Consider the following 18126-nt stretch of genomic DNA (forward strand, 5'->3'; position numbering starts at 1 on the left):
GGGAAAAAGATAGATGATTTAAAGGGAGGAGAGAGGGAAACATAAGGAGGGAAAAGAAGATATACTGATTTAAAGGAGGAGAGATGGAAACTTAAGGGTGGGAAAATGATAGATGATTTAAAGGGAGGAGAGAGGGAAACATAAGGGAGAAAAAGAAGATAGATGATTTAAAGGGAGGAGAGAGGGAAACATAAGGGAGAGAAAAAGATAGATGATTTAAAGGGAGGAGAGAGGGAAACATAAGGGAGGGAAAAAGAAGATATACTGATTTAAAGGGAGGAGGGAGGGAAAAAGAAGATAGATGATTTAAAGGGAGGAGAGAGGGAAACATAAGGAAGAAAAAAAGAAGATAGATGATTTAAAGGGAGGAGAGAGGGAAACATAAGGGAGAGAAAAAGAAGATATACTGATTTAATTTGAGGGAGGGAAACATAAGGGAGAGAAAGAAAGATTTGAAAAGGAGAGAGGAGGGAGAGCCTGAAAAAGAAAAACTACTGACTAAAAGAGGAGAGAGCAAGCCCGAGAGGAAAGGATAACACTGACAGAAAGCAAATAAATACAGCAGACCCTCTATAAACCAGACTAGCGGCAGGGAGGCTTCGTCCAGAACACAAAGCCGTTCCAGAGTCCACCAACGATTCTGACTGATTCTTGCACAATAGATTAAGGTTGGTACTGACAGACATTTCCATCCTTCACATCAACTACTATCAAAGGCCAAGATTTTTGAACAATTTACGAATGTGTCTGGAGGAACGTTGCCAGATTGTCGTACTCAGTCTCTCATATTTTCCAATTTTCAACCCCAAAACTGTCCCATGGGCCCCAATAACGAGATCTATTTGTAGTTATCTCTAAAATGGTTAATAATAGTAGTTTCCTGTTGATATTTATAGGTGAGCAGGAAAATGTGATTCTCCAAGTACAATAATCTGGCAACAGTGGTCCGGAGCCCTCGAGGAGTCTGAATTATCTGAGATCCGAAATTTAGAGGTACAATTTACAGAAGGTTTACTGTGGTGGGAAAAAACAGGAAATATGAGGGATAATGGAGACAAGGGGAAGGAGGAAACAAAAATAAGAAAAAAAATGATAAAAGAAAATATTAAAAGCAGACGACTCAGGTTTGGAAGAGGGAAAGTCTGTTGGATGGAGAATGCACAATGCCAATATTACAAGCATTCCCATCCTTCACCATTCCTCTGATATGATCTACAATATTACAAAGTGTCCCATCTTCAGCCATTCCCTTGAGAGCAGTTCCAACACTATCACAAGCTCTCCCTTCCTTGGCCATTCCCTTGACATCAGTTCTAACAATATCACAAGCTCTCCCTTCCTTGGCCATTCCCTTGACATCAGTTCCAACAATATCACAAGCTCTCCCTTCCCCGGCCATTCCCTTGACATCAGTTCTAACAATATCACAAGCTCTCCCTTCCTTGGCCATTCCCTTGACATCAGTTCCAACAATATCACAAGCTCTCCCTTCCCCGGCCATTCCCTTGACATCAGTTCAAACAATATAACAAGCTCTCCCTTACTAGGCCATTCCATTGACATCAGTTCCAACAATATCACAAGCTCTCCCTTCCCCGGCCATTCCCTTGACATCAGTTCTAACAATATCACAAGCTCTCCCTTCCTTGGCCATTCCCTTGACATCAGTTCCAACAATATTACAAGCTCTCCCTTCCTTGGCCATTCCCTTGACATCAGTTCCAACAATATAACAAGCTCTCCCTTCCTTGGCCATTCCCTTGACATCAGTTCCAACAATATAACAAGCTCTCCCTTCCTTGGCCATTCCCTTGACATCAGTTCTAGCAATATCACAAGCTCTCCCTTCCTTGGCCATTCCCTTGACATCAGTTCCAACAATATAACAAGCTCTCCCTTCCTTGGCCATTCCCTTGACATCAGTTCCAACAATATCACAAGCTCTCCATTCCTCAGCCATTCCCTTGACATCAGTTCCAACAATATCACAAGCTCTCCCTTCCTTGGCCATTCCCTTGACATCAGTTCCAACAATATTACAAGCTCTCCCTTCCTTGGCCATTCCCTTGACATCAGTTCCAACAATATTACAAGCTCTCCCTTCCCTGGCCATTCCCTTGACATCAGTTCCAACAATATCACAAGCTCTCCCTTCCTTGGCCATTCCCTTGACATCAGTTCCAACAATATAACAAGCTCTCCCTTCCTTGGCCATTCCCTTGACATCAGTTCCAACAATATCACAAGCTCTCCCTTCCTTGGCCATTCCCTTGACATCAGTTCCAACAATATTACAAGCTCTCCCTTCCTTGGCCATTCCCTTGACATCAGTTCCAACAATATAACAAGCTCTCCCTTCCTTGGCCATTCCCTTGACATCAATTCTAACAATATAACAAGCTCTCCCTTCCTTGGCCATTCCCTTGACATCAGTTCCAACAATATTACAAGCTCTCCCTTCCCCGGCCATTCCCTTGACATCAGTTCTAACAATATAACAAGCTCTCCCTTCCTTGGCCATTCCCTTGACATCAATTCCAACAATATAACAAGCTCTCCCTTCCTTGGCCATTCCCTTGACATCAATTCCAACAATATAACAAGCTCTCCCTTCCCCAGCCATTCCCTTGAGATCGGCTCCAACAATGTTACAAGCTCTCTCTGCCCCGGCCATTCCCTTGACATCAGTTCCAACAATGTTACAAGCTCTCTTTTCCCCAGCCATTCCCTTGAGATTGGCTCCAAAAATGTTACAAGCTCTCCCTTCCTTGGCCATTGCCTTGTGATCAGCTCCAACAATGTTACAAGCACACAAGAAAAAGTGGAAGAAGCAGAGTATAGGACAAAGGAAAATGTGAAAATGATGTCTGTACACCAACATAAACCTTACATTACAGAAAAAGTGGAGGGATGTGAAGGAGAGGAGAGGTGAGGAAGATCAGGGCTGGAGTGGGGTGGTGGTGTTCGAATGAAGTAGTAGCAGTAGTGGTAGTGGTGGTAGTATCCAACCCCTTATTTTCTTCTCTGATCTTCCTTCCACAAACCTGCAACACCAAGGTAAGTTAGGACACACTCACAACACACACACAAAGACTAACGCCCACACCACAAGCTCTCCCTCCCTCGGCCATCCCTTGTAGGTCAGGTCCAGCAAGATTAGTGTGCCAGGTGCTGTTCCCTACAAGCTTTATATGAACCACTCTTATGGGTTAATGGCTAAATCTAACATATCAATTTTCTGTCACTATAATGCAAAAAAAGGCTAGGAAAATGTGATTAGTGATGTCCGAGTTTAGAAGCTGCTGTGGATTCATTCTTACTTCATTTGCCACACCTGACACATCAATTTTCTTTCTTGGGAATAGTGTGATACAAATAAGCTAAGAAAAAAGCAATTAGAAGTTTAGAAGTGCTGTGAAATTTGGTTTAGAAGCTGCTGGTGGTCCACTCTTACAGGTTGATGGCTAAATTTGACACATAAATTTCCTGTTAGTAATAGTGTGATGCAAACAGACCAAGAAAACATAATTAGAAGTGATGTGGAATTTAGATTAGAAGCTGCTGTTGATCCACTCTTACAGGTATACATTATTATCCGCATTTCACTATTTTGATTATGATAATTATTGCTTGCTGTTGTTGTTGTTACTGTTATTGTTATTGTTGTTGTTGTTGTTGTTAATGCTACACACACAAATTTTCTTCAAGTTAGTAAGAGTGTGATGCAAACAGGCCAGGAATGAAGGAATTAGGTGTGATACAGAATTTATATTAGAAGCTGTTGTTGATCCACTCTTACAGGTTAATGCTGCACGTGACCCATAAATTTTCTGTTAGTAAGACTGATGCAAACAGGCCAGGAATGAAGGAATTAGGTGTGATACAGAATTTAGGGGCGCTTTCACAGTCACATTGTTTGTTTTGATCGTTACCAATGGCGGCGATCGATGCTATAATTTCCCACATGAAACTGGCCTATGGGGTAGTGGCGGCTGCAGAGGAAGCGAGAGGTGTTGAGAGTGTGTGGTAAGGTGCGGGGCTAGGCTAATCCTGCAGCCGCCACTACCCCATCGGCCAGTTATACGTGGAAATACTATAGCAGCGATCACCGCCATCGGTAACGATCAAAACAAACAAAATGACTGAAAGTGGCTGTTAGATTAGAAGCTGTTGTTGATCCACTCCTCCAGGTTAATGCTACACTTGACCCATACATTTTCTGTTAGTAAGAGTGCGATGCAAACAGGCCATGAATGAAGGAATTAGGTGTGATATGGAATTGAGTTTAGAAGCTGACGTTGAGTTTTGAGTTGGTAATAAGTGGCCAGTGTGACAGAGATGACCACCAAGGCAATGCGCAGCTATAGCATGTGCCCCCAACTTTCCTTTGCCTTCAGTGAGTGACGCTTCTGGGCACGGGAGAGCTTGCAATGCAGCCGAGAGTCAAGGACGGGGCGGCAATGACAGGCTCGTGTATGGGATTAAAATAGCTTCATGTTTTATTGATGAGAAAGGCGATGATGACGACAAGAGACCACTCAGCGCGCTTGGTACAGCTCACCGCCACACCACTAAGAGTACCGACCAAGCACACACATACACACACACACACACACAATTCACCCCCACAGCACTTGTTTGAGTGTAAATACCAAAACACACACACACACACACACACATCTCCAGTTTCCTTCCAGGCTGATCTATCTGCTGTAGTACATGGTATCTGTTCTACCTATAAACCTACCAACAGTGGTGTTCTGCAGGCATCTATTCTATCTCCCACTCTCTCTAGTGTTCATTAATGATCTTTCTATAACAAACATTATCCACTCCTATGCCAATGACTCTGCACTGTTCAACATCTTTCAACAGGAATTACAGGACTCGAGGCTGGACACTGCAGAACACTTAACCCTTAGGCAGCGGCAGTATTTGAAGATTAACTCCCCACAAAATGAATGGTCTATATACAGCCACTGCCAACCTCAGGACCGTACCATAAATAAAGTTACACCGCATAATGGATGTTTTAACTATCGTCTATGTATAGGTTCCACTGCAATCTGGAAGTGTTGTATTATTTCTGCCATACAAAACTGACACTTAATTTTGGACCGTCTATATATAGTTCCACCGTCGTCTAAGGGTTAACCTCCGACCTTCCTTCTCGTCTGTATTTCCTCCTGCCTACAACTTGACTTCTTTCAAGAGGGAAGCATCAAGACACCTCTCCACCCAAAATTGGCTTCTCTCCTGGCTTCTGGCTTCTCTTAACCCGGTAGAAGCGACGGGCCAAATTTGTGGCTTTCCCATGTACCAGCGATGGGCCAAATTTTTGCCATGATATAAACCCCAAAAAATAGATGATGCATAATCTGATCACAAATCCATTGATATATATTATGAAATGGTTTGCTTAAGTGATGATTTTTTCTCATTTTTCTCGCTTTAACCCGGTAGCAGCGACGGGCCAAATTTGTGGCTTTGCCGTGTACCAGCGATGGGCCAAATTTTTGCCATGATATAAACCCCAAAAAATAAATGATGCATAATCTGATCACAAATCCATTGATATATATTATGAAATGGTTTGCGTGAGTGATGATTTTTTCTCATTTTTCTCGCTTGAAGAAACACGATCCCCGCAGCTGCCAGGTTAATGACTACTTTTTTTTGTGCCGGAACAGTGCTGTGTGGGCTTTTTGTGTCCAGCTTGTGATGCCACCGAGCTGCTTCCTTCCACTGCCGTAAAAAGCATCCACTCCTTCTCTCTCTTGGAAACATCTTGCTCTTATCTCTTCATTTCTTTCTTTTCTTCATTTATTTTAACTCATTCTGTTTACAAATATATCTGAAATCCCTAACCACCACTACTACTACTATTACAACTACTACTACTACTACTACTACTACTAAAACCAACCTTACTACAATCACTACTACCAGATCTTGGAATATTGTGTGTACTCTCTCTCTCTCTCTCTCTCTCTCTCTCTCTCTCTCTCTTGATCATATGCATACACACACACATATGAATACTCTCACCCTCACAAACACACACACACACACACACAAACACAATCCCTTCCACACACACAAAAAAAAAATCACTGCGACAGACAACTAAAAAAATAGAACGGACGAACGAACCGACCCTCCACCCCCGCGTCCTCCCTCCCTCCGTTAGTTTTTCTTCCAGGAGTAGAACATCTCCATGGGCTTGTTGACGCGCCAGTACTTCTCGTTGATCTGCTCGAGGGTGAGGGAGCCGCCCACCCCGATGTACTGGTCTGGCGTGGGGGCGATGTAGATGCAGAAGTTGTTGAGTGACGAGGGGAGCTCTGTCTCCAGCTCCCCGGTGCGGTTGGCCAGCGTGAGTCTCATCGCGAGGTACTTGGAGAGGTGATCGACTGTAGGGGAGGGGATAGTTAAGTTAGGTTAGGGATGGGATAGGTTAGGTTAGGTTAGGGATGGGATAGGTTAGGTTAGGTTAGGTTAGGGATGGGATGGGTTAGGTTAGGTTAGGTTTGGGATGGGATAGGTTAGGTTAGGTTAGGTTAGGGATGGGATGGGTTAGGTTAGGTTAGGTTTGGGATGGGATAGGTTAGGTTAGGTTAGGGATGGGATGGGTTAGGTTAGGTTTGGGATGGGATGGGTTAGGTTAGGTTAGGGATGGGATAGGTTAGGTTAGGTTAGGTTAGGGATGGGATGGGTTAGGTTAGGTTAGGTTTGGGATGGGTTAGGTTAGGTTAGGTTTGGGATGGGTTAGGTTAGGTTAGGGATGGGATAGGTTAGGTTAGGTTAGGTTAGGGTGAGTCTCATCGCGAGGTACTTGGAGAGGTGATCGACTGTAGGGGAGGGGATAGTTATGTTAGGTTAGGTTAGGGATGGGATAGGTTAGGTTAGGTTAGGTTAGGGATGGGATAGGTTAGGTTAGGTTAGGTTAGGGATGGGATAGGTTAGGTTAGTTTAGGGTGAGTCTCATCGCGAGGTACTTGGAGAGGTGATCGACTGAAGGGGAGGAGATAGTTATGTTATGTTAGGTTAGGTTAGGGATGGGATAGGTTAGGTTAGGGATGGGTTGGGATAGGTTAGGGTCAGTCTCATCAGAAGGTACTTGGAGAGGTGGTCGACTGTAGGGGGGGAGATAGCTATGTTATGTTAGGTTAGGGACGGGATGGGATAGGATAGGATAGGATAGGTTATGTTATGTTAGGGTGAGTCTCATCTCAAGGTAGTACTTGGAGAGGTGATCAACTGTGAGGAGGGAGATAGTTTTGTTAAGTTAGGGTTAGGTTAGGTTAGGTTAGGTTTGGTTTGGGATGGGTCAGGCTGGGTTTGGGTTGGGTAGGGTTGACTGGTTAGGTTTGGTTTGGGTTGGGGTGGGTTGGTTTGGTTAGAGTTGGTTGAGTTGTGCTAGGATAGGTTTGATTGGGTTTTATTAGCTGGCTGAGTTGTGTTGGGTTAAGTTTTATCGGGTTTGGGTTAGGGTGGGTTGGTTTGGCTTGGTTAGAGTTGGTTGAGTCGTGTTGGGTGAAGTTTGGGTTGGGCTGGAGTTGTGTGACCTTACAATAGGAAAAAAAGAACATTCACTCTAACTGTCCCCATTAACCTTTTCTCCTTCCTTAATTATCACTTCCAACTTTCTCTCCTTCACCCTTTCCTTCCCTCTTACACCCACCCTCATATTTTACCTCTTCCTTTCCTTCTTAATTATCTCTTTTCCTCTTAATTCCTAGCAGCCTTTCTCCTTCCTTATTTCTCTCCTTCCCTCCATTCATCCTGCATCCTCCCTCTCTCTCTCTTCTTCCTTCAATCTTCTCCATCCCTTCCTCTCTCCCTCCCATTCATCCTGCATCCTCCCTCTCTCTTCTCCCTTCAATCTTCTCCATCCCTTCCTCTCTCCCTTTCCTCCTTCCCTCCCATTCATCCCCTCCCTATTCCTCCATCCAACTACACTTTCTCCCTCCCTCTCTTCCTCCAATCCACACCCTTTCCATCCCTTCCTCTCTCACCCACCTACCTCCACCTTTCTTCATCTAGTTCACATCCTTTCTCTCCTTCCTTCCTTCCCTCTCTCACCCACCCAATCTCTCCCTGTCTTCCTTCCTCCCTCTCTTCTTCAAATTAACACCCTTCCTCTCCCTGTTTCCTTCCCTCCCTTTCTTCCCCTAGTTCACACCCTTCCTCTCCCTGCCTTCAACACTCCCTCTCTTCCTCCCTCAACCCCACACCCTCTCCCTCCCTCCCTTTCTTCCTCCAATTCACACTCTTCCTCCTTCCCTCCAATGAACACTCACCCACCCACCCTCTCCCTGTTTCCCTCCCTCCCTCTCTCCAATCTCTCCCTCATCTGCTCATACTCTCCCTTTCTCCCTCTCTTACCCATCCACCTTCTCTCCCCCCCCCCATACTCACTGGTAGCGTTGGCGGTGGTCTTGATGTAGCGGATTGACGAGTCCTTCAGCTCCCGGATCAGCTCATTGTCCTCGTTCATCTCCAGCGGGTGCGGCCGGAACACCAGCTCAATCTCACCCCCCTCGTTCGGGCCCCCCTCCTCCCCCTCCCCCGGGTTCCCGTCGTTGCTGGACCCCGGGCCGGACTCGTTCTCTGAGGTCCGTCTCGGCTTCTTTAACTTGGGGCCGAGGGAGGAGGAGTTGGGCGGGGGCTGCGGGGTGGGCGTGGCTGCCGTGGTGGTGGTGGTGTTCCCTGCCGTGGTGGGCGTGGTGGCGGGCGTGCTCTGTGCCTCGCTGGGGGTCGGGGTGGAGGGGGCGGAGGGGGTGGGGGTGGCGCCGTCCTCCTGCAGGGCTTTCCGGTTCTTTTGTCGGCTCTGTATCTGCAGCTTGATGCCCTCCTCGATGGACGTGATGAGGGACGCGTGATTGTGGTTCTTGTTGAGCTTGGCGATGACGCGCTCCTGGTGCTGCTCGTACTCGTCGCGGCTCGGGTAGATCTTACTGATGAGCGTGTCGAAGTTCGGGTCTGGCCGCAGCGAGCGCTTTGACACGAGCTTCTTGCGGCATGTTGGGCACTCCTTGTTGCCCGACCGTAGCGCTGTGATGATGCACTCCTGGGAGGGTCAGAAGGAGAGTGTGAGGGAGCAGTGGGGGATAAAATGAGGAGAAAGGAGTGAGAAGAAAGTGAGGGAGAGGAGAGACAGTTGTTAGTTGGTTTTGTTGATTTTTTTATATCCCTTTTTAAGAATGAGTGTGTAATATCGTCACCCTAATAAAATAATCGCCTAAATCATTTTTCAGCGATTTCCAGGTTTTTGTCTACATCAATTTTTTAACACGTGACGCCCGTTTTTGTATAGTTTTTTTTTTTTTTTTTGTTTTTTTACGTTGTTGCCTATTGCGCCGGTAGGCATCTTCCCGGTGGGGCCTGATGGTCGGCCCAAGGCTTCTTCCAGGTGGGGCCTGATGGTCGGCCCAGCCCGTTCTGGCGCAGGCGAGTGTTTATAGTGGCGCCATCTTCGCCATCTTCGTCATTCAGGGTTTGAGTGTTCTAGAATTGGCCTTTTCATTTCTGCCTAAATATTAAGCCAAATGAGATAATGACAGTTCTTTTCCTATTTCCTGTAAAGTAGAAAATATTGACTTGGGCAGATTGCTTACGAAGGTGACGATATGCTGACTTAACCCATTGACTGTGGATTTCCTACAAGAAGGCATCACCAAGCTGCAGGAATGGAACAAAAAGTGGCTGCTACAATTCAATGAAGAAAAATGTAAAGTTATGCACCTTGGGAGGGGAAATCCAGCATACCAATACCACATGGGAAACACTCCACTATCCACCACAGAGGCAGAGGAAGACCTAGGAGTATATGTTACCAGGCTACCAGTGAAAAAAAATCCATGCCAATCGCAGCGGACGGGTTACTGTGAATATCCAACACTCCTAACTAACACTGTCCCAAAAAATGCAACTGAAAATCCAAACTAGCCACATGACTTAACCCTTAGAGTACGGGTGGCGACATATTTCTCTGGATGCCGTGCACGGGGAAAATTTAGACATTTAAAAGAGGTGGAAATGGTGTCTTTCTGCTTTGCAATAACTGCATATTCATCTAGTATATATGGTGGTGTAATAAAACTTCTCTCCTAACAATAATAAAAAAGTTATGACAGCCTCCACCATTCTTCTGAGTCAAGTACTGGTGGTATATTTGAAACGTAGGGAGCGTAGAGTGTGATGATTATATATATGATCCCCATGCGGGTGGGACGTGTGGGAGTGCACTTATATATACAGTCGCCGTAACATAATGGTTAATAAATACTAAGATGACAATGAACCTTGGGCAAAGAGGCCGGAGTGGAAGAGCTGGCAGTGGAGGAGCAGCGGCAGTGAGGTGACAGGGAAGAGAAATATCTGGGATGGTGGTGAATTAAGCCATACACCCTCCCCCCCCAAGCACTACCTCCCTGCCCTGCCATACCCCCCCCCCCCAGCACTACCTCCTGTCCTGTCATACCCCCCCACCCAAGCACTACCCCCTGTCCTGCCATACCCCGCCCCCCCAGCACTACCCCCTGTCCTGCCATGCCCACCTGACAGAAGCGGTGCAGACACTCCTTGGTGGTCATGGTGTTCTTGAGCATGTCCAGGCAGATGGGGCACATGAGCTCCGAGTGCAGGGAGCGCGGTGACACGGCGATCTCTGTGTTGTCTGTGATGGCCTCCTGCGGCATGCGGTGGAGCTCGTACAGCGACAGCTCCCACGTCTTGTTGACAGCATTCTGTTCCGTGGCCGTCATGGCGGCGGCAGCTGTGGCTGTAAGGGTGTGTGGAGGTTAGCGGGCCATAAAGGTGAAGGTGTGCCAGGCTCTCAGGAGGGTGAGGGGCAGGTGAGGAGCCACCTCTCTGGAGGGACAGGGCAGGTGTAGCAGGGTGAAGGTGCCTTTCTCCATGACCTTTATCCTCCCTTGCCACATATGTCTATAGCTCTCTAGGTAAAGGTGAGCTGCTATTTTGGTTAATCTAACAAATAATTGCTTCTGTGGTCATGTTTAAGTTTTCCTGGTGTATTTTCAAGCATTAAACTGTTGGAATTACTTCAATGTGCCAGAGTCAAGGGGGACTCAGCCCCTCATTGTCTTTAATTGACCCCACAGGATGGTCGAGGAGGGCAAAGATACCACCACAGGAGAAAGCATGCCTTAACCCGGTAGCAGTGACGGGCCTAATTTGTGGCTTTACTGCATACCAGTGACGGGCCAAATTCTTGCCTTGACATGAACACCCCAAGATAGAGGATACACAAACTGATCACAAATGCGTTGATACATATAATGGTTTGCGTGAGTGATGATTTTTTTTTCATTAATTCGCTCAGAGGGGCCTTTAAGAAATATAATCCCTGCAGCTACTGGGTTGAGGTCAGTTAAAGACAGGTTAAAATATTGTTATTTGTCAACTGTTCGACAGGTACCTGAGGTAACTTGGGGTAGATAAACTGTGCTAACCGAGATGTCATCTTTGCTGCCACCAGAAAACAATACTGTGAGCCACTGCACAGAGTTGGATGCAATTCTGAATAAATAGTGAATGAAGAAAGCTGAGGTTCATATCCTGTGTATTGATACTTTATAAGTTTGTATGGACGCTGAGCAGACTTTGCAGTGCACAGGGGGCCGTGGATCATTGAAAAGCACAGTGTAATACATGACAAGTCAACTCCCTGCACAGACCAACACTCTGACACACGCTGGGCTCTCTCAACAGACAAACACTTCTTACTGGCCAAGCTTGCTTCCTTCAACAGCCTGGGAATTCTATTGGCCAAGCCGCTGAGCTCACTGGATACACACAACTGTCTAAACACTGGCCTAGCTTGCTGAATATCCTCAGCCAGATAATGGGAGTAATAATAATAATAAGATATATAATGATATAAGATATAATGATATAAACTATTATTTCCCAAACCTGAGTGGTCTACTTCTGACACAGACCAATAATTGTTTAGGTAAGATGCTTTTGTTCATGGAAAAAGTTTGTATCACTGGAAAACAGTTATTAAAGCCTGAGAACAAGTTAACAAAAACTTACTCTTTTAAGAGTGGTAAGTTAGTGAAAATTAACATTTCGATAGGTTACCATGTTGTGGTGACAGGTTAATATTTTAGCAGCAATGGGATGCTATCTTTCTTTTTACAGGAATGGAGGCTGCTCAAAGGTATAAATGAGGAGGAAACAAAAAAGCCCATTAGGTTAGGGTTGGATTCTGTTGGTTTATAAACAGATCCAGGGTCAAGACAGCCAGCCAGTCTGGGGCTCAAGGTGGCCGGACCGTCCACACCACGGCAATTGTTATTCATCCTGACAGCCTGCGCCTACAACAATTTCTGCCAAACATTCAACCTAACACTTTCATTGCTGCTTTCCAGAGATGATAACCATCCACACACAAAAAAACAGAATAGTAATAATAATAGAAATAATAAAACTAACAATAATAATCATAACAGGGAAATATAAGACACCACAACACACTTCCTCCTCTATTGTTGTGCTCCTGGTTAAGATTGTCTCGGGTCCCTCTAAGGTTTTGATGGTAGGAGGTAACCTTTCCACACTTTTGAGAGTAGAAATCGAATCAACTCATGTCTGAACCCTTGGTCATGTGTTATTTTGAGATAAACGCAAAAAGGAAAAACCTGAAACCTTATTAACTTCTGTGAGAGTCTCAGTGAGCCAAAGAGAATCCTGTGAATGGAGATAGTTTATAGGACAGCAGGATGTATGGCAAGTAGACATTCAAAGTATAAATATTACACTGCTGAATTCATTGATCACAAAATGTAGCCACATTTGCAGATATATAACACAGGACTGAGTGCCTCATGCTAGGACATCTTTACATTATTCAGCATAATTGTAGAGCATGTTGCCTTAAATTAGCATGCAGGACCCTTTTAAAAGAATTCAGGGAGCCCAGACTGACGACCTCATCTGGCAGAATTTTAATAATCAATCCAGTGAACACTGAAGAATCATCTTCTGCATTCTAATGAGGAACGGGGTTTGCCAAGCTTGAACTTGTGTCCCCTGGTGCCAGGGTAGGACGCCAATGTGAAGGTATCAGAGGGTGTAATACTACATTGGTGATGAAATATTTTCCAAACCTTAATAAGCTCAGCCCTCAACAATCTACCCTGGACAGAGTACAAATCCAAGTGTGCCAAGCCAAGGGTAATTCTGCAAGGCCATCAATTTGTTTGGTCCATCTACACTGTACAGACTCCAATAGTTTCAGGTCACACAGATACATAGTCAGTGTTCCATACACACGATCCATATTCCTGCATAGGTCTTGTGTGCACTTCGAATAAAGTAATCATGAAGTCCTTTGAGAGACATGAGGTGGACTTCAGTAAGTTGTTAGCTAGAGCAGGAGCTTTGAGGACAGTTGATCAGACATGAATGTGGAATCTCAGAGTGTTATCAATATAGATGGCAAGGTCATTATGGCAATCAACCACACTCAGGTTATTATTATGTAGATAACATCTTTGGAGTGAGCCAATGTTGTTCAAGGGAGTAGCTCCTCTTTGGCAGCGGAGAGCGACACATTTTACTTGGTTGAAATAAAGTCCCCAAAGACTAAGCGACGGTATAGGTTGTGTCAATGTCTCTCTGACCTCTTCTAATATCATTAGCCATAGCGTTAATGGAGTTGTGACATATGCTCAGATATAGTTTTAGGGCATCTGCAAAACGTTTGCACTTACAACTTATATAGAATGGTAGGTTATGCCGAAGCAAATCTCTGGCTTTAACAACATGGAATATAATGAACGCCTTGCTGCACTTGGCTTATTCTCAGTGAGAGGTAGGCTACTCAGAGCTTGAAGTTTTCCAACTAGTGGGAGATGCCAGGACCTGAGGCCATGCTTTCAAAATATTTCATCAACATATTCATATTGAGATACGCAAAAGATTTTTCTCTAATAGGGTCATCAATCTTTGGAAAGCCCTGCCTGCCTCAGTTGTGTCAGCACGTAGCCTGTCAGTGTTTAAGAGATTACTAGCGGCACACCTGGACGACAAGTTGTATGAATACTAACACCATGGACAATGCCCATAGTGCTCACAACACACTTTCCACAGTGTTCTAAATCAAACACCTCATTTTTGTTACATCATCTATATACTATGGTGTGTTGGCATGTTTGGACCTCCATGCCTGTGGAGCTCATCCTGGTAAGACACACAGTTAGGTTAAGATTCGTTTTAGGTCCGTGCCAGTATCTCATTACCTACCTTATGAAACATCAGTATCTCTTCATATATCTTTTCTACAAACCTTCAACAGTCATGGAAACGCTTTGAAAATCCAATTCAAGGACTTTTTTTTTACTCTTGAAAATATGGGATAATGTTTACGAAAGCGCGTCGCCTCCTCTGGTGCTGGCCGCAGCGACGCTGCAGCAGTTGTTGCGAGAAATACCTCCTCGCTGAAATAAGTCACATATACATGAGGGGGGGGTGCGCCCCCCCTGGTTAGAAGGTGGGGTCGAGGGGGGCGCAGCCCCCCCGTTAGTAGGTCGTAAAGTTCAGTTGGAGTAGTTTAAATATGCTCCCCAACCCTAAGCCCTCTGCGAGCTATTTTGTGGCTGCGGCGGCTGCAGAATTGCCGCGGCCAGCAGAGGAGGCGACGCGCTTTCATAAACATTATCCACTATTTTCAAGAGTAAAAAAAAAGGGTAAAGATTCGTATTAGGTCTGTGCCAGTATCTCATAATCTACTTTAAGAAACATCAGTATCTCTTCATATATATCTTTTCTACAAACCTTCAACAGTCATGGAAACGCTTTGAAAATCCAATTTAAGGACTTTTTTTTTACTCTTGAAAATAGGGGATAATGTTTTAAAGCGTCGCCTCCTCTGCTGGTCATGGCAACGATGCAGCCGCAGCCACAAAATAGCTGCAGAGAGGGCTTAGAGTCGGGAGCATTTTTAAACTACTCCAACCGAACTTTACAACCTACTAACGGGCTGCGCCTCGACTCCTTCTAACCAGGGGCTATGCCCCCTGACCCCCTCCTGTATATGTGACTTATTTCAGCGAGGAGGTATTTCTCGCAACACCCGCTGCAGTGTCGCTGCGGCCAGCAGAGGAGGCGACGCACTTTCATAAACATTATCCCATATTTTCAAGAGTAAAAAAAAAGTCTTTGAATTGGATTTTCAAAGCATTTCCATGACTGTTGAAGGTTTGTAGAAAAGATATATGAAGAGATACTGATGTTTCATAAGGTAGGTAATGAGATACTGGCACGGACCTAAAACGAATCTTAACCAAAAAAAGTCCTTGAATTGGATTTTCAAAGCGTTTCCATGACTGTTGAAGGTTTGTAGAAAAGATATATGAAGAGATACTGATGTTTCATAAAGTAGATTATGAGATACTGGCACGGACCTAATACGAATCTTTACCCACAGTTATTAAGTTTCAATTCCCTCTAATCGAAAACTCAAGAATAAAATAAAAATAACAATGCTTTAAAACGTAGACCGAAGCAAGGGAGGACACACACTCACACCCTAGTAACAAGCCTAATTACGCCTCTCTCCGCCTCCTCAGCACACTCACCAGGTCAGAATAGAGCGCGGCGTCTTTCTGTCCTCCCCGCGGCTCCCACACACACAGGCAAGAAGGGAAACAAGGTAAAATTAGCGCCTCGCACCCCCGCGGAGGGACGCTGCCAGGGTTTGTTTACCTCGGGAGGCCACAGACGCCATGACACCGCGACCCCCGATGTGCGATGATTATTTTTTAGTACGATAATAAGGACGGATCTATGCATGAAGGACTGTAAAGAAAAGTGTAATGGTGGAAACAAACAAAAGAATAGAAAAGAGAAATGTGAAAAGAATAGTCTAGAGTAAGCCAAAGTGAAGACAACAAAAGAAAAGAAAATAGAAAAGCAAAGTGTACGGAAAACATATCTCAGTGCAGCACGAGGTTTATAAGTGTACGCAGTGAATTAATGAAGAGTGCGTAGTGAAGTATTTAAGTGTGAAGGAGTATCAAGGAGGATCTAAGAAGCGATTCAAAGCGGAACAGCTCAAAAGAAGAAGATGAAGAAGACGCCATGACACCGCGACCCCCGATGTGCGACAACTATTTTAATCTACGATAACCAGAGGAGCTTTACGAACGTCGATTTCTCATTTTAACTCACAAAATATCAATAATTCACTGTTTTGATGATATATGTAACTGAATGTCGTTTTATTTGTTTGTGGCAGTGGGCCATATTGCTAAACGTGTCGTCGCCCAAGTTCACATATTTGACAAGGCTTTCGTAGGAGTTTGGGACATTTCCAAGAGTAGTTTTATGACCCTCGTGATAGTTTAACCCTTCTTCTGTATCATGGACCTAAAGAAACGCTCATTAGAACCCGATTGATCCCCTCTTTGACCTTTAGAAATAGGTGATTTGAGAAACTATTGTCCTATAATACCGAGTGTTCCCTAATGTGCGACAATCATTTCAATTTACGAAAATCAGAACATATCTTAAGGAACGTCGATTTTTTCCTTACAACCAACAAAACGAGAACAATGATGAATGTTTGATAAAAATAAGGTTAACTAATAGGCAAGACATATCGTGATTTACAAGAATACAAGAAACATGTGTACAATATTCATGCAGTGGAGGAAATGACAAGATTCGGAATATAATAGAAAACAGGAGAATAAAGGAAGAAACTGCATGACACCAACACAGCCGACAACAAGTAACTTCCTGCCTGGTAAATGGTTGACTGATGGAGGTGAACCATGCCGCCACGACCCCCAGTTAACACAATGCACAACATATCCGTAGGCAGCGCCATGGTCAGGTCACGCAGTGGGAGTTGCAATTAATGATCACCTCCTGGATCTTCCAAAGTTCAGCAGGAGGGAATTGTTGGTGTTCCTGGGGCCAGGCCCACGGGTGCCAACACACAACTCGTAGCCAAACCTGACAGTGCCGGCAGTAGCATCGAAGTCGCCCAGGCCAGGGAGTGTGTCAGGAGGAGGTCACTGTCTCTAAGTCGAGTTTGTCGTAGAACACCCCTTCTTATTGAAAGAGATAGAAAATTAGTTCTACCTTCCTCGCATCCTGCCCCTGCGCCGTCACCAGCAGCTGCAGTGCCTGAAGGCAGTGCCTGGCAGTCAGGGCCGCGGCCCACGCGCCGCTTGCCGCCGCGCGCTGGTGACGGTGATTATGTAATCAACATAATCACCCTTGGGAACTGACGTGACCATAACACTGACTACTACTACTACTATACTACTACTACTATACTACTACTACTACTACTACTACTACTAATAATAATAATAATAATAATAATAATAATAATAATAATAATAATAATAATAATAATTATTATTATTATTATTTTTTTTTCAACAGAGCCGGCTCAAGGGCAACAAAAATTATATATATATATATATATATATATATATATATATATATATATATATATATATATATATATATATATATATATATATATATAAAAGCCCGCTACTCGCCGCTCCCACAACAGAAAATAAATAAGAGTAGCCAAAAGAGAGGTCAGTTTCGGGTGGAGAGGTGTCTTGATACACTCTTCTTGAAAGAGGACAAGTCATAGGCAGAAGGAAATACAGACGAAGGAAGGCAGTTCCAGAGTTTACCACCAGTGTAAGGGATGAAAGAGTAAAGATGTTGGTTAACTCTTGCATAAGGGGTTTGGACAGTATAGGGATGGGCTAGAGTGGACAGTCGAGTGACGCTGGGCCGCCGGAGATTGGGAAGGCATGCAGTTAGCAAGTTCAGGAGAGCAGTCAGCGTGAAAATATCGATAGAAGATAGAGAGGCAACATGGCGGCGGAATTTAAGAGGTAGAAGACTATCAGTAAGAGGAGACCTGATGTGATGTGAGTGGAGCCGCCCCCATACATAAGATGCATATATATATATATATATATATATATATATATATATATATATATATATATATATATATATATATATATATATATATATATATATATATATATATATATATATATATACATACTCCATATGAGGACGGACAAGGTCCCTGTGAATGGATAGCAACTG

General features: G+C 44.5%; 1 protein-coding gene across 5 annotated transcripts; it reads right to left on the reverse strand.

Moving 5' to 3' along the window:
- Positions 1–2884: 2884 nt before the first annotated feature.
- LOC126999262 (E3 ubiquitin-protein ligase RING1-like) lies at positions 2885–17217 on the reverse strand. Of its 5 annotated transcripts, XM_050861656.1 has the most exons (5): positions 15612–17093; positions 10563–10786; positions 8422–9073; positions 6158–6413; positions 2885–3044 (listed from the first exon to the last, which is right to left on the reverse strand). In XM_050861656.1, the coding sequence occupies exons 2-4, from the start codon at positions 10767–10769 to the stop codon at positions 6187–6189; spliced, it is 1086 nt and encodes a 361-aa protein (XP_050717613.1). In that variant the 5' UTR covers positions 10770–10786; positions 15612–17093; the 3' UTR covers positions 2885–3044; positions 6158–6186. The 5 variants fall into 5 exon arrangements, with proteins under 5 accessions (XP_050717613.1, XP_050717614.1, XP_050717612.1 ...); XM_050861657.1 differs by lacking the exons at positions 2885–3044; positions 15612–17093 and adding an exon at positions 17122–17217 and having other exon boundaries at positions 4475–6413; XM_050861655.1 differs by lacking the exon at positions 2885–3044 and having other exon boundaries at positions 4475–6413; positions 15612–17092.
- Positions 17218–18126: the final 909 nt, after the last annotated feature.

The sequence above is a fragment of the Eriocheir sinensis genome, chromosome 16 (assembly GCF_024679095.1).
Source record: "Eriocheir sinensis breed Jianghai 21 chromosome 16, ASM2467909v1, whole genome shotgun sequence".
NCBI classification, from domain to species: Eukaryota; Metazoa; Arthropoda; class Malacostraca; order Decapoda; family Varunidae; genus Eriocheir; species Eriocheir sinensis.

What these genes read in the sequence shown, in the direction of transcription:
- LOC126999262 (XM_050861656.1), bottom strand. Translation starts at nt 10,769, where the DNA reads ATGACGGCCACGGAACAGAATGCTGTCAACAAGACGTGGGAGCTGTCG. An exon ending in GTCTGCACCGCTTCTGTCAG is followed by an intron (nt 9,074 to 10,562) that starts GTGGGCATGGCA and finishes TGACCCTCCCAG; the next exon opens with GAGTGCATCATCACAGCGCT. An exon ending in GACCACCGCCAACGCTACCA is followed by an intron (nt 6,414 to 8,421) that starts GTGAGTATGGGG and finishes CCTCCCCTACAG; the next exon opens with TCGATCACCTCTCCAAGTAC.